Source organism: Xenopus laevis, chromosome 7S, assembly GCF_017654675.1.
Source record: "Xenopus laevis strain J_2021 chromosome 7S, Xenopus_laevis_v10.1, whole genome shotgun sequence".
NCBI classification, from domain to species: domain Eukaryota; kingdom Metazoa; phylum Chordata; class Amphibia; order Anura; family Pipidae; genus Xenopus; species Xenopus laevis.
This window is the reverse complement of record NC_054384.1, coordinates 33,219,461-33,235,226: the sequence shown is the minus strand read 5'-3', so window position 1 is coordinate 33,235,226 and position 15,766 is coordinate 33,219,461. Positions and strand designations below refer to the sequence as shown.

At 36.7% G+C, this 15,766-nt stretch overlaps 1 protein-coding gene across 1 annotated transcript in view; it reads left to right on the top strand.

The window, feature by feature from the left end:
* sec24c.S (SEC24 homolog C, COPII coat complex component S homeolog) overlaps window positions 1-15,766 on the top strand; it is a gene marked incomplete at its 5' end in the record, with an annotated part of 46,543 nt that overhangs the window by 1,574 nt on the left and 29,203 nt on the right. The window contains 5 exon segments of the mRNA NM_001094363.1: window positions 3,746-3,934; window positions 6,331-6,475; window positions 7,349-7,509; window positions 7,785-8,252; window positions 9,644-9,795. Coding sequence (NP_001087832.1) covers window positions 3,775-3,934; window positions 6,331-6,475; window positions 7,349-7,509; window positions 7,785-8,252; window positions 9,644-9,795 — 1,086 coding nt within the window.

The following is a 15,766-nucleotide window of genomic DNA, read 5'->3' as shown; positions in this document are numbered from 1 at the left end:
CTACTAAAAAATAAGGTAAACATAAATAAAACAAATATGACTGTTTTACTTCCAGTAAGGATTCATGATATTATGGGTTAGGACCAAGTACAGAGAAAAAGGGAAAAAATTTAATCACTTGATTAAAAATCTCTGGGACACAACCTTCCTGTAATTCGGAGCTTTCTGAATATCAGCTTTCCAGATAATTGATCCCACACCTGTATTTATTTATTTATATATATATATATATATATATATATATATATATATATATATATATATATATATATATATATATATATATATATATATATATATATATACATTTTACCCTAATTCTTAAAGCAGTTGTTCACCTTTGAGTTCACTTTTAATAAGATGTAGAGTGATATGCTGAGACAATTTACAATTATTATTATTTGTGGTTTTTGAGTTATTTAGCTTTTTATTCAGCTGCTCTCCACTTTGCAATTTCAGCAATCTGGTTGCTAGGATCCAAAGTACCCTAGCAACCATGGCTTCATTTGAATAAGAGACTGGAATATTTATAGGAGATGACCTGAATAGAAAGATGAGGAATTAAAAGTAGCAATAACAATCAATTTGTATTATTTACAGAGCATATCTTTTTGGATAGGGTCAGTGACCCCCATTTGTAAACTGGAAAGAGTCAGTAGCGAAAGGCAAATAATTACAAAACTATAAATAATAAAGACCAATAGAAAAGTTGCATAGAATTGGCCATTCTATAACATAATAAACTTTAACTTAAAGATGAAACACCCCTTTAAGCAGCAACATTTTTTAGTAGCATCAATTTTCATTATGCTTTTGCCCTTGGCTTGTGGTGTTATGTGTGCCACTGCCCTCATGTGACCAACATTGGAGGATATCACAGGTCTGCCTGTCACTGCTACTTGTGTGCCTAATTGCACGCTTCTTATTCACTTGAATAACATGCAGTTAGAGCAATAAGAGACTGACAAGTGTGTTTTGTCCTTCACATTTTTATATGCTGCACAATCTAGAATAACAATTTTCCTGACAATTCAAGACATCAGTCTTGAGTCTATAAAAAATTGCAAACTAGGGAAGATAGTTAAAATGAATGTAAAATGTAATTTTTAGCATACTATACTAATTAATTTATTTGATTATCTCATGTTGCTAGTATATAAAGTAGCAAGGTAGCATACATACCAGTTGTATGAGTTCTTTCAGTAAGTTTATGGCTTATATTTATTATCCACAATTTTTATTTATCTGATTGCAGTTCAGGCCAAATATCACTCCACGTGTACCCTTGCTCTGATAACATCGTTTTGTATCCTTCAAATTCTAATTATTCTTATTCTATTCTAGCTTGGTAGAATAGGATATGGTTTAGGGTTAGTCCAGGGGTAGGCAACCTGCGGCTCTTCTTCCTGCTTGCTGAAACTCAGTCTTACGGCTTTGCCTGTCACATCGTCTATACAGCCTTTGCACCTGCTGGCGGCTTCCTGAGTGTGCGACCGTGGTAAGCTAACCATTAGCTTACTGCTGTCGCACACTCAAGATGCCGCCAGCAGGTGCGAGGCCTGTATTAACATCCCAGGCAAAACCGTGCCGCAGCAAGATGATTCATTATGGTCCTTACCGCGGTCGCACACTCAAAACAAGAGAGAAGTCTCCATAGTCCAGCTGCAGCAGGTGCGAAGGCTATAGATGTGGATGTGACGCATATTTTAATGATGTCTATAGCCCTCTGTTGTTGTAACAGTTAAAATTAAAAAAAACTTTTACAAGTTATTTTTTTTATGTGTTATGTTTTGCGGCTCCAGACTATTTTTCTTTAGTGGAAGAGGGGGCAAAGTGGCTCTTTTGATAGTAAAGGTTGCTGACCCCTGGGTTAGTCCAAACGAGGCGATTCGGGGAGATTTAGTCGCCTGGCGACAATCTCCCCGAATTGCCTTCGCGCGTCTTCCAATCAGAAAGTTCGGAAAACGAAGCACCGTGTGTGCTTTAGCGCAGGCGACTTTTCATTATCACGGATTAGAAGACACGCAAAGGCAGTTCGGGGAGATTGTTGCCCAGAAGAAGAGGCGATTAGTCGCCAGGCGACTAAATCTCCCCATATCTCCTCGCGTGGACTAACCCTTAAAGTGAGCCAGTCCCTGCAGATGAATTTATTGAACATTCTTTCATATGCAACTGGGTAGTAAGCCGGAGTGGGAATGGGGCCATTGTAAGAAGGATGTTAACTATCTTATCTAAAATTCAGCATTTGTGTAGTAAGGAATTTTCTTCAAAAATCAACATTGCCTATCCGTTTGCAACACTGTTCTAACAGTAAGACTTGAATTCTGTTTGTTTATTAAAGCATTCCATTATAATTCTGTTCTACTGTCCTAATGTCCAATATGTGGTTGCTAACGTATCTCTGCGGTTATGCTTTCTCTCCAAAGTAAACAATTGTTTTCAAACAACAAATACATTTTCAACTTTGTTTTTAATATAAAACTTCTTGTATATTGTCATTTTTATGTTAAATGTAAATCTTTACTTTTTGTTGCAGCAAATAACACAATACAGGTACTAGAATTTTTATTTATATTAGGTTGTGGAAAATAAAATTGAATATATTTAGACTTGTGTTTATTACCAGTCTCTTTGGTATATATTTTGCTTGGCACTAAGATTTTATAGTTTGTATCATTTTATAGATGATGGTGCAAGTTTTCATCAGCAGTACAAGATATATGCAAATGTGAACAACTCCTTTAAATAACTTTTGAACTCTGGACAAATGAAAGTTACATATTTTTGTCTTTTTTGAATTTTTTAAACATTTTTTGTAGGTTTATTAGATTACATTCTGCTTGGGATTTGGATGAATCATTTGTTCAGTGGTTTGGTATTTGGTCAAATCCTAAAAAACTGTTTATTTTTTGAATCTTTTTTTTTTTTAAACTCAGGTAGTTTATTGAAAACATAAAAAGACATGAGTCATAAACGTTCGATTTTTTGAATCTTTAATGTCAGATACTCAACTGAACTGTCAACATTGTAATTTTTGGTAACAAAAAACGTCACCCTGTATTGGATGCTATGCCTTATGCTACCAGAGCAAATTGATTTCATTTTCGCTGCAGTAAATATTTGCACTTGTGGAACACCAGCCATCACTTGAATCCCTTTAATCACTTTCAGTAAGCCCTGGATATGACTGATGCTCATATATTGTTAAACATTTTTCATGCGATTACTACTTCTTGTAGTAAACCAGCTTTCTGGATAATGGGTTTCAAATGAGAATCGGCTTGCATAGCAGTGTAAAACTGCCAGTATCTCAGGAAAATGAGTGTCACACGTGCACAAAAGATTAAATATTCTGGCACTTTTCTCAGCACTATGATGGGCTTCCACATCTGGAGCCTCCCTCCCACTGTGGGTGGCCTTGTGCTTTGCCTTTATAGTCTCATCTTGGGCTCAATTAGCCAACAATTTGGTGAGGGAAACAATTTTACCATTAAAAAATAACTACTTGAGAAATCATATGGGATACTGAATGCTCCATCTTTGTAAAACAAGAAAAAACAAATGTAACATTATCATCAAAAACTACATTGGCATTCTTATCCATCCACTGGGAGTTTTCTTCTTTTACATGTTTGAGTATACCTGTCTTGTTGTGTTACTACCAGCACTGTACAACAATGTAATTAGATGAACTATATATTCTGTACAGTTGATAGTGAAGTCTATTCTCTACATTTCCGCAAAGGTTAATACCAGAGTGGGGATGTACACAAGATGAACGTAAACCAGCAGCCACACCCTGCCACTTCTTACATGCAACCCCAGCAAGGTTACCAACAACCTATTTATGCAGCTCAGCAAATGCCTGGACTCCCTCAGTATCCTGGCTACAATGGATCTTTGCAAGGATATTCACAACATGACCCTACACAAGGTAAGAACACAATTTTCATTTGTTTGTAGACAGAAATTGATCTCTGTCAAAGGTTAATTACATGAATGACAATTGTTTGAACCTAAGTTATCTTTAGGTGGTTGTTTTTCATATAGTGCGGCAGGTTTCCACAGTAAAGGTGGTCATACACGGGCCGATAAAAGCTGCAGACAGGCCGAGTCGGCAGCTTATCGGCCCATGTGTGGGGCCCTCCAACAGGCTTTGCCGATCAATATCTGGCCGAGAGCCGAGCAGATGTCGATCAGCGGGGTAAAAATCCAGTCGGATCACGGAATGCATCTGTTTGTTGGTAAGATCCCGCAATCCGACTGCCAGTATTCCTTACATTATCATCCGATCATTGGGCTCTCAAGGTGGACATATCGGGAAGAGATCTGCTTGTTTGTCAGGACAGCAAAAGTCTTGTAAAGAAAAATGGCTTTTATTTCAGCCAGCAGTAAGGGGTGGCAAAATAAAAAGTTTTTTTTCCAAAAACAACAAAAAAAAGCTTGCAGCAAGAATAACAATACAGCAAAAAGAAAAAGACTGCAATATTACATACTTCTGAGCAGGTAACTGTGCATAGTCTTCTACATAGACTTCAATACATTAGTTTCCAGATTTCTCTCTGTTAGTGTTCTCTGAGAGACTGACCAGCATGGGTTTTAAGGGCTACTGATTAACCACCTAAGGCTAATCAGACCCAGAAGGTCAGCCTGTAGCACCTCACTCTACTACAATAGGATATAAGCTTCCAGTTATTTTCCCACCCATGGACCACATGTATCCATTGTACAAATTAGCCCGAGTCATCTCCCTGAAAATAAGGCCTGGTTCTTGACATGCAATTGTTTTCTTTTTATTTCACCTCTTTCTGACTTCTCTTTTCTTGTCCATCTCTGTTTTTTTAAACTCTTTCACTCTTTTCTGTATTACAGGTTTACTTTGTAGCTCAGGGTTCCCAATTAAAGGGTCTCCTGATTCTTTTACCTCTGATACTTCTTCCCCTGTTACTTCTGACTATTTAGGTAAATGTAATCTCTTACCTTTGTGTGTATTCTTTTTATAAATAAAAGCTTACCTGGTTAAAAAAAAATGTAATCTCTTAATATTTCTGTAATTGGTGATTATAAATAGAGCACTTACTACAGTTAGGTTTGTGATAAGGTAGCATAACGGCCAGAAAAGCACATCTAAGGAAATGGAACATGGGCTAATTTGGGCCACTTTCTCACTCAAGTTTTATTATATTTGCTGGACCCATTTGTACAGTTGCAGATTTTTTTTGTGACAACGCCCTGAATTATGCTATAAGCCATTGTTCAAAGGGCTTATTCACACTTTCCATCGCATTTGCTGCTGTAAATAATTGTTCAGCATTTATATGTACCATTAGTCACCAGTACCAATTATAATAATTGTTATACAATGCAGTTGTACCATATGACATTATAATAACCGAAACATTCCTTGATAATAGCTTTATAGCTACCAGGGTAATGCATTTATGTGAAATAAAGTTAAACCAGAGCAGTGCTTTTAAACAGTCTCTGAGCCTATATCTGGCCAAATATTCTTTACCATTGATTAGTTTTGTTACTGTTTGCATACAGAGTTTGAAAACCAGTAAAACTGAGCCCTTACAATCAATCAAACTCTGTGTCTTAAGGGCAGATTGCTCAAAATGTCAGATTAGAGCTCACCACAGAAAAATTCACCCACTTTTTCTTCATTCTTTAGGCATTTTTAAAAATGTATTTATCATCAGGTGAACGTTAGAGTTCACCATTTGATAAATACAAATCCCATAGCAATTAATAGAGTTTGGATTCATTTTTTTGTGGTGAGCTCACATTATGATAATTCTGCCCTTTAGCGTTACTTGACAACATTTTCTCTGGTTCAATGGTTCCCAAACTGGAGCCCTCCCACCACAGGGTAGAGACTGTTTGCCAGGCTGAAGAACAGCTTGTATGACATTTGGGGCATGAACACCCGTATCTGTAACCTTGGGATTAGCCAAGCTGCCATGAATAAAGTTGTGGGGGCGATGCTGTAACAGTAGATGAAGTGTGTGGGGCACTCTGCGCATACTGCCCTCACAATATAACTTCTGATATTCTAGAGATTGCTTTGCATTAAACTGCATGTCATGATCTGATGTATGATTTTGTGGGCTACAGCAGTAAGCTTTAAGAAATCAGTTTAGTGCCGAGCTTGTGATATTCGGTTTTGAGGAGAAAGTGGATGCCTGACCAGACTTTCTACATTTTTATATCCCTAAGGATATATACTTGCATCAAAGTTATCTATAACCTATTTTGGGTCAGCAAATCATCACTTTTTCATCTGTCAATCACATTTATTACTTATGATAGCATTTTTTTGTGCTTTAGGTCTCATGGGACCACCACCAGTATCGACTGCACCTACACCTACAATAGCAGGTTCGTCTCTTCCAGCTGAACAGCAGCTGTACAGTCAATATGGCCAGGGAGATGCACACAATGGGCCAACATCAGTAGCCAATCAGATGCAAAGGTATGAATATCAGAAACATTCTTATATCTTATAACTTAGATGTTACTTTTCTACACTAGTATATATCTAAAAATGATTCAACAGTAACTCTTCGTTTTCTCATCATGACCTGGAATAATATAAAGGATTAATTATTTTTGCTTTGCTTTATTTTCCCCCTTTCACACCATTTTTGATGCCTATCGCAGTTTGTGAAAAATCCTTGTAATCTGAATTATAATGAAGTAAATAGAAAAAAACATTTGGAAAGTTTTTTTCCCCCATTGCAATTTTGTGTCAAATACCCTGTAAAAATAAAACCTGTTTGATGTATTGAGTGGTAGCATCCTAGTAAATATTAAAGGAGAAGGAAAGCTACGGAGGCATTTTATTGCCAATAGATTAGCTGCAATAGTGCAAGCTAGAATGTTATATTTATTCTGTAGAATGTTTTACCATACCTCAGTAAAAAGCTCTAGAAACTCTCTGTTTAAGATAGGAGCTGCAGTATTAATGTGGTGTGACATCACTTCCTGCCTGAGTCTCTCCCTGCTCTGGGCTCAGATTACAGTAGAGAAGGTAGGGGGGAGAGGGAGAGAGGAGCAAACTAAGCATGCTCTTGCCCAAGGCAATGAGATTTAAGCTGAAGGCAGGAAGTCTGATACAGAAGCCCATGTGTACACAATAGAAGGAAAGAAATGCTGTGTTTCTTTTGACAGGGGACTCAGAGCAGCAATACTTTGGGGGTTTACTGGTATATTTAGATGGACCTTTCTGATAAGGCTTACTTAGTTTTAACCTTTCCTTCTCCTTTAATAAAAATAGGTTTATTTTTCTTCTAAAATGTTTTTTTTTCATTATGCATTTTTATTAATGCATCCATTTTTCCCACAGACCTCCAATGCGATATATGCAACCAGGTACAGGACCACAAGCAACTAGTTATCAGCCATATACTCCATCGACTGCTAGTACACAGCAACTGACCAATCAAATTATGGGAATGCACATCGGTAATGCGGCAGCGGCACCAACATCAACAGCAATGGGTTATGGTAATTCTTAATATGCCGTGTATAATTTATTCTTTTTGAATCAGGCTACGGCCTTAACTTATTGTAGGATCAAAGTTGCTGAGGTGCTCTAATTGCATATTGAGTGAATTAAAATGAAATTCAATTACTGCAGTTTCTGAGTATTAGGTGTTTCTGCCATTTAGAACATTGCTATTATATCCTGTACCAGATGTCTGGTGGGGTACTGATTGGATAGCAGTTTCTGTCATTGTAATTGATTGTGTAGAACTAAAATATATTTTAACCCTCCACAGGCGTTCAGAATCCTCTTCAGCCCAGTTCAGGAAGCTTTCCTACTGCCGGATCTGGATTTCAACATTCATATTCCAGTAGCCAAGGTCCTTCTCCAATAAATTTGACACAAGGAATGCCCCCTACAAGTCTGCCTCAGAGTCAGCCAACACAGCAGCGTTTTGCCAGTGGGCCTCCTCCACAGAACCTTCCTTCTTCACAAGCTCCAGGTTTTCCCCCTCCACCCTCAGCTGTTCAAGTACCAACTTATGTTTCTTCTTCTGGAGGTCCTCAACAACCATTTACACAGGGTCCACCTTTGCCCGGGCAGGCTCTACCTGCACCCCCATTACCTCATCCAAATCACGCGTCCCCTAACCAAGCTCAACCACCAATGCCTGGAGTTCCACTAATATCTACAATGAGTGGTCCTCAGGGTCCACCCCCTCATATGCCATCCAGTCAGGATGGATTTCCTCCTCAGCAGAACGGTAAGTCATTGGAAAGGGGTGACTTTTGAATCACTAATCTACATAAGAGTATCCAATATAATAATGTTTTGGTACTTACAATGTTATGATTGTATTACTGTCAAAAATTTTCTCGAGTATTTTAGATCAACTTGCTTGTTAAGAAACTATCCAGGTTAAATCCAAGTTGAAGTTGTGTAAAATGAACACACCTTGGTTTGTATGTAAATGTTTATTTTACCGGAAGTCCAAACTGCAGCCCCCTCTGGTGTGTTTTGCTTCATAACTTACAGACTACTTGACAACCAGATGAAAGCACTTGGGGGGCTGAAAATCAGATTACTTGCAGTTTATAGTTTCAATATTCAGTTTGTCCCCAGTGCTTAGTTTAAAACAAATTTAGTTTATTCAGGTAGCTTAAAGTACATAATAGTGGTTGTTCACTTTTATGTTATCTTTTTTTTAATAGAATGACCAATGCTAAGCAACTTTTGAATTGGTTGTAATTTTTAAATTATTTATTTTGTTTAATTACCTATTTGCAATTTTGCGCTGACTCTATCCAACTTTTAAATGGGGGTCAATGACCCTGGTAGGCAAAAGCTTTTGCTCTGTGAAGCTGCAATTTTATTGCTGTTTTTACTTTTAACTGCTTATTTTCCTATTCATGTACCAGTCTCTCATTCAAACAACTCCCTGGTTGCTAAGTTAATTTGGACCCTAGCAACCACATAGCTGCTGAAATTCAAAACTGGAGAGCCGTTCAACAAAAAGTGAAATAACTAACAAAACAGAAATGATAAAAAAAATGACTACCAATTAGAAATTGTCTCTGTATATCACTCTCTACATCATACTAAAAGTTAACTAAAAGGTGGACACCCCCTTTGAACATAGTATGTTCTGCAATGCTCTATTTATCTATTGGCATCCCTGTTTGTGAATCAGAGCCAACAGTAATTGTGTATGGTTTACCTTGTCAGGCATTCTCATATATATCTAGATGCATTACTATGGGTTCTGTACAGATTATTGTTAGGTTATTATTAGTTGATTGAAAATATAGTTAATGCATCTGTATTTATAAATATGGTAATTTTTATTGTTAAAGGCATAGTTCACCTTTAAGTCAACTTTTAGTAAGTTATGGAATGGCTATTTCTAAACAACGTTTCAGTTTGCCTTCATTTTTTCTGACTTTTTCCAGCCTTTAGAAAAACAAATGCTCTGTAAGGCTACATATATATTATTATTGCTACTCTTTAGTTTTCATCTTTCTATTCAGGCCCTCTCCTATTCATTTTGCAGTATCTTAGTAAAATCAATGCAACCACTTTAAGGAAATGGCTGATATTAAACATACTAATTTCACAATTTTCATTATAATTCATGTGCATCGATTCATCTCTCAGGTTCATTTGGGCAGATCAAGGGTCCTCAGCCAGGATACCCTGCGACATACCCACGTGCTCCAAACTACGGCACCCAACCTGGACTTCAAGGTCCTCCTGCACCACCGCCCCCTGCACAAAAAAGGCTGGACCCGGATTCCATTCCCAGTCCTGTAAGTATTACTATTATTTGTGCCATCTATACAAAATGTGGTTTATTTCTAATATGCTTGTAGGAAGCATTTTCAATGCTTATATTTTTAACTTTATTCATTATTTCTTTTTTACATCCACTTTAACAGATATATGTTAACTTTATGTGCAGTACTGGAAATTTACCTCATGTATAATAATTCATTCAGATGTTTAATGGTTTCCACCAGCGATTTGAAACTCTTAGGTGTATGTTGTAATTTATTTGTGCAACATTAATATCAGAAAATACAATACAACAATTCTTAAACTGGGCTAAACTACCTGTTCATACATTGCCTAAAAGTTGTAACGTATATGCATTGAACCATATTGCTTGAGTACTGATACAAACTGCTGAGAAATCCCCGTCTCAACATTATTTCTTAGAGCCTAAAATAAAGACTGGTGACATTCTGGCCATGAAAATAATTTAGTGGCACTTGTACATTATGAAGTAATAGCTGATAAAAAAGGCCACATTCTACAACTTAAAGCAACTGTACAATAATAATTTTGCTACATGTGTCATAAATCCATTTCACTTTTCTCGGATGAGTAACAAATGATTAGTACCTAAGATTTAGAAAATTAGTGAAAAGCTATTTTGTTTTTCTCCGAGCACATGTATATAAATACATAACTTGCCTGTTTCATGCCTTTTTCTGTCAAGCACTGTATGAGAGATCAAACTATTTGCGGTTCCCAGTACCTAGTTTAAAGGAACAGTAACACCAAAAAAGGAAAGTGTTTTAAAGTAATGACAACATTATGTACTGTTGCCCTGCTCTGGTAAAACGGTATTCTTCAGAAACACTACCATAGTTCATGTAAATAAGCTGCTGTGTAGCAATGGCGGAAATTGAAAAAAGGCTATATGGCACAAGTTAACAGATAAAACTATTATGTTCTACAGAGCTTATCTGCTATCTGCTGTGTAACCTGAACCTTTTCTCCTTTGAATAAATGCCTCCATTGCTACAGAGCAGCTTATTTATATAAACAAAAGTAGTGTTTCTGAAGCAAACACAACAGTTTTACCAGTGCAGGGCAACACTGAATTATATTTTTATTACTTTCATTTTTTGATGTTACTGTTCCTTTAATCATAGAACCGCTATAACGGCATAAGGCTTATGCTTCTGTTTTGTGCTACCTTGACACAAGGCACATGGGATCTAGTGGCCAAGGTAACTGAACTACAGTACAGCAGAGTGTTTTCCTCTGCACTCTCAGTACTTGTTTATCTAAAAAGGGGAGTATGAGGCCCACAACAATTAAATGTTCTACTTATTGCACTAAGCACAGGTAAATACCTTTGCTGACAGTTTATGGTATTTTATCTTTTTTTTTTTAGCTATGAGCAAACTTTAAAGGGATACTGTCATGGGAAAAACCAGTTTTTTTTTTCAAAACGCATCAGTTGATAGTGCTGCTTCAGCAGAATTCTGCTATGAAATCCATTTCTCAAAAGAGCAAACAGATTTTTTTAAATTTAATTTTGATATCTGACATGGGGCTAGACGTATTGTCAGTTTCCCAGCTGGCCCCAGTCATGTTTTAGGGCAGAAATACGCGCAAAGATTCGGGGAGATTTAGTCGCACGGCAACAAATCACCTCTTCTTCAGGTTTCTCTTCTTCAGGTTTCCCCGTGAGGCGACTTCGGAAAACGAAGCGCGTTGAGTGCCATATGAAATATGGCATATGAAAAAAAAGACAAAGTACCCTTAAAGAGTGTTCAACTCTTTAATAGTAAAAGATCTACATGCATCCATTCTTATAGTATAATACTTTTTATGTGTAATAATAAAACAGTTTCTGTTTTTATTATGATGCATGAACCCACATTGGTGGCAAAACAAGTTTATTTAGTCAAATTTAGTAAATTTAGCATTTATGTTAGATCCAAATTATGGTAAGTTCCCTTATGCATAAAACTCCAGGTCCCAAGCCTTCACAATAATAGATTTTTATGGTGTAGTAATTATTTCTAAATTACATTGTTTACACTGCAAATAATTCACTCTACCATTGAAAATTTTATCCCTGAACCAACAAGTATATATATTTTTTAGTTTTAATATTGGTGTGCAGGCAGCTATTCTTCAGAAATATATATTCCAACGTCATATCAAGGTTTTTAACTTTATTTACAATAATAATACATATAAAATATCTTCGTTTAATGTTGTCCTGCTTATGTGTTCTGCATTTCCTTTGTAATTTTTCTTTACACTTTGCATTCTAAGATGCTCAATGTACTGTACAGAGTGTGGTGCATTGTAAGTGTAGCTTGGCAATTAACATTTTGCATGAAATTATATTTAACTGATCCCTATAACCACAATTTGGCTTATTGTTGGGCTAAGATAAAGGTGTTAAAGTGAATTTAACACTTCTGTATATTTTGCATCCATCATCAAACTCTTTGGAAGTTGTCGTATACTGCACTGTTAATTTTTTGTTTGTAGTGTCAATATGTTTTTTCAGTTCCTGGTGAACTTAAGGACTAAGGCAGAAGGTGAGATTTGTTGCTTGTGGTTTAATCTTTGCTATCTTGGACATTAAATCTCGCAGAAAATGCTCTACCACAGGCAATAAAGTAAATAGCTGATGGGCAAACATATGTATGCTTTGTTTTCTCAGGAGAAAACTCTTCCTGGTACAAGTCATGTCAAAGGAAGGAAATTCTTAGGAATCGTTGCTTTTCCACGAGAGCTAAAGTTTTAGTTAGACAAAGGAAGTATAGGACTTTTCCTGCTGACACTTGTTTAGACCGATATGTAATTGTTCACCTTTCCCTCATCCACTCCTACATGTGACTAGGAACATACTTATGCAATGCAGGTGAACGCATTGCTGACCAGTAACGAAAATAGTTTAGCAGTGATCTGCAAAAAATGGTGGCTTTCTGAACATTTGCATATAATTGTGTTTGAAATGAATGCTTTGCAGCCTGAATTTAAACCAGTTATTAATTAATCAAGTATGTTTTGTGTGTGTGTAAACGTAAACGGATGACATAGGAACCTTAAGCATAATGTAACATGCTGACATGGCCTGCAACGACTCCATTGGGCTCACTAGACACTGGACAAATTTGATCCTTGGTAAAAGCCCATAGCAACCAGTCAGTGTTTAGATTTCTTCAGCCAGCTGCAAGAACAACGCTGAGAGAAAAGATCTATTGGATAGCCATGGGTTACTGTGTGAATGTAGTGATGAGAATGGCATCCTCCTGTTATTGAAGAGGAAGATTTTGTACAGATCGTGTGCAGTGACTAAATGCACTGACCTTACACCAAAATGTGTAACTTCTATATAGTTAAAGGGCATGTAAAGGCAAAAAAATAAAATCTAATTTTTACTTTCTTTAATAAAAACGAAACCTATCCCCAATATACTTTAATTAAAAAATGTGTACCGTTTTTGTAAGTGAAGTGCAGTGAAATTCTCCCTTCATTTACTGCTGTGGATAGGAATTGTCAGACGATCCCTAACTGCTCTGCAGGGAAACAATCATACTTATAAACAGCGGGGGGAGCCCTCTGCCTTACTTCCCAGCCATGCAGAACTCAAGCAGCTTTGTTTGTTTCCCTGTAGAGCAGTCTGCGACTGTGTAGAGATTTGTATTGGATTTTATTTTTGCCTTTACATTCCCTTTACTGTTTCCAACTCCAGCTGCAGGGACTAAGATCATGGAGCCAGATTTAAAAAGTTTTAAAATGAACTGGGATTCTATTTGGAGGATTATTTTGCAGCAGCCACTGGTTCTGCAGAGTTGGAGAAAATTTGTATTAAACAATACAATAACTATAAAATCCACATTAGATTACATGGCCACACAGGACCCAGTGCAGTCTGCCTATTCTGATTATTAATCAGTTTTGCTGTATCGGCTTCTGTCAGATATTATTTGACTTGTGCTCTTTTGATCATTTATGACGATCTCTAAGCAGCCGAGACCACACTGAGCAGGTGCACAGTCTTGGTCTTGCAAAGATGTTTAACAAAGTTACAAGATGATGACCCCCTGTGGCCAACTTTTAAAGCATAAATCATTTGTTTAGGCTTCTGGTGCAGTAAGTTTATGTTTAGTATACAAAATACAGCATTTCTGGCATTATTCTATTGTCCTTTAATCCCATTAAATAGTAACACTTTTCTAAAAATGTGCCTAGCTTTCCTGTACTTAAGTCTATACATATGTTTGAACCACAGTTTAGTGTATACTTGATTGTTTCCCTTTAAATAGTAACAATCTTCTAAGCCTTCAGTCTGCTTAAGAAAAGTCCTAATTTGCATTGAACAGTTATCTATACAGTGCCAGCATATTCTACATGATTCACATCGCTCACATCAGTCATTTAAAAAGCGTTGGCAGGAAAGCACCAACAGTGCAACATATACACAACTTGCAAAGAGCTTCATGATGGTGCAAAAAGTTCAGAAATGTTGGGTTAACCTTTTTGTTCAGTAATCATTATTCTTTAATACTCTTTCTCTTTGCTATTTTGCGGCATTTTTTTTTTTTTTGTCTTTTAAACAATAAAGCAAGCTAATGAACTGCCACCCCAGCAGAAAACAAGGCACAGAATAGACCCAGATGCAATTCCTAGTGCAGTAAGTGAACCGTCTGTCTTTCCCTTGTCATGTGCGTGATCATAATTTCATTCACAATGCCTTATGCATGCTAACACTGTTCACTCGCTTTATGCATGCAGCCCTACATTTTCTCATCCCCCATAATACCTTTCATTTATACTATAATAAACTAGTGAAGTCCTAATTTAAAATGGCCAAGAATTGCTTTTAAGTTACATTTTCTAAGCAAATGGATTGTTTAACAGCACTGAGAAGGCTGTAGAACCTATGTATAAAGCTTTGTAGACTCACTTTCTGTGAGTTAGTGATGTCTCATAATGCCTAAAATGTGTGTTTGGGTGGCGTCATCTTGTCAGTTCTAAAAATTTATAGAGGAAGAAATTACAAAATTATCTTGAACATGGGGTAAATTCTTGTCCGAGGAAAACACAAACTTAAAGTAAAGTGAGAAATCCATGCAAAGGTCATCCATGTCTCCTACAAATGAATCTACAATTTATTCAGCCTCTTGTAACAAACATCTTGTCTCTTAATCTTATTTCTGTAGCGCATGGTGGAGCTGGTAGCTGTGTGGGTAATCCTGGGAAATTATGGAATGGTATTCTGCTCCTCATTGGGGATACTGACGAATAGAGGCTTCAATCCATGCAGAGAGGCACCAAAGTCAGGGCTTTTTGGCTTCACACAAATGTTAAAATATGAAAGAGATTGGTACGCAATGCCAATAAGTGTACCATTATTAATCAAACAGCAAAATATCCAAAGCAATTAATGAAAAGAGAAAATACAGTTCACCCCAGTCCACGGGTGCATAAGTCCAAAACAGCAAAAAGTTGTGAGTTTTCTCCAAAAAGTAAAGACCAAGATTATAAGTAAAAATTCAAATCATTTATTAGGACATACAGATAACTGCCTAACGCGTTTCGTGCCTACTGGGGCACTTACTCATAGGCTCATAGGCCTATGAGTAAGTGCCCTATAGGCACAAAACATGTTAGGCGGTTATCTGTATGTCCTAATAAATTATTTGAATTTTTTTTTTAAAGCCTTTATTTTTACATTTAACAATAACACAAATCATATTGATGGAAGGAAAATTAAAAAAAAAAAGAGTGGATGGTTGGTGGGGGATGGTGGTTGGACCATCCATTGTCCAGTATTTATGCTATACCAGATGAGTTAGTCCATCTCTGTGGTGGTTTCTTGGCACGTAGTCCATGCATCCCAAATTTTAGCAAATTTTTCTGGACAACCTCTACTCATGTAGGTAAATCTACACATGGGAAGCGCTTCATTAATCAATTTTTACCATAATGATACCGTAGGAGGGTCTTGGAGTTTCCACT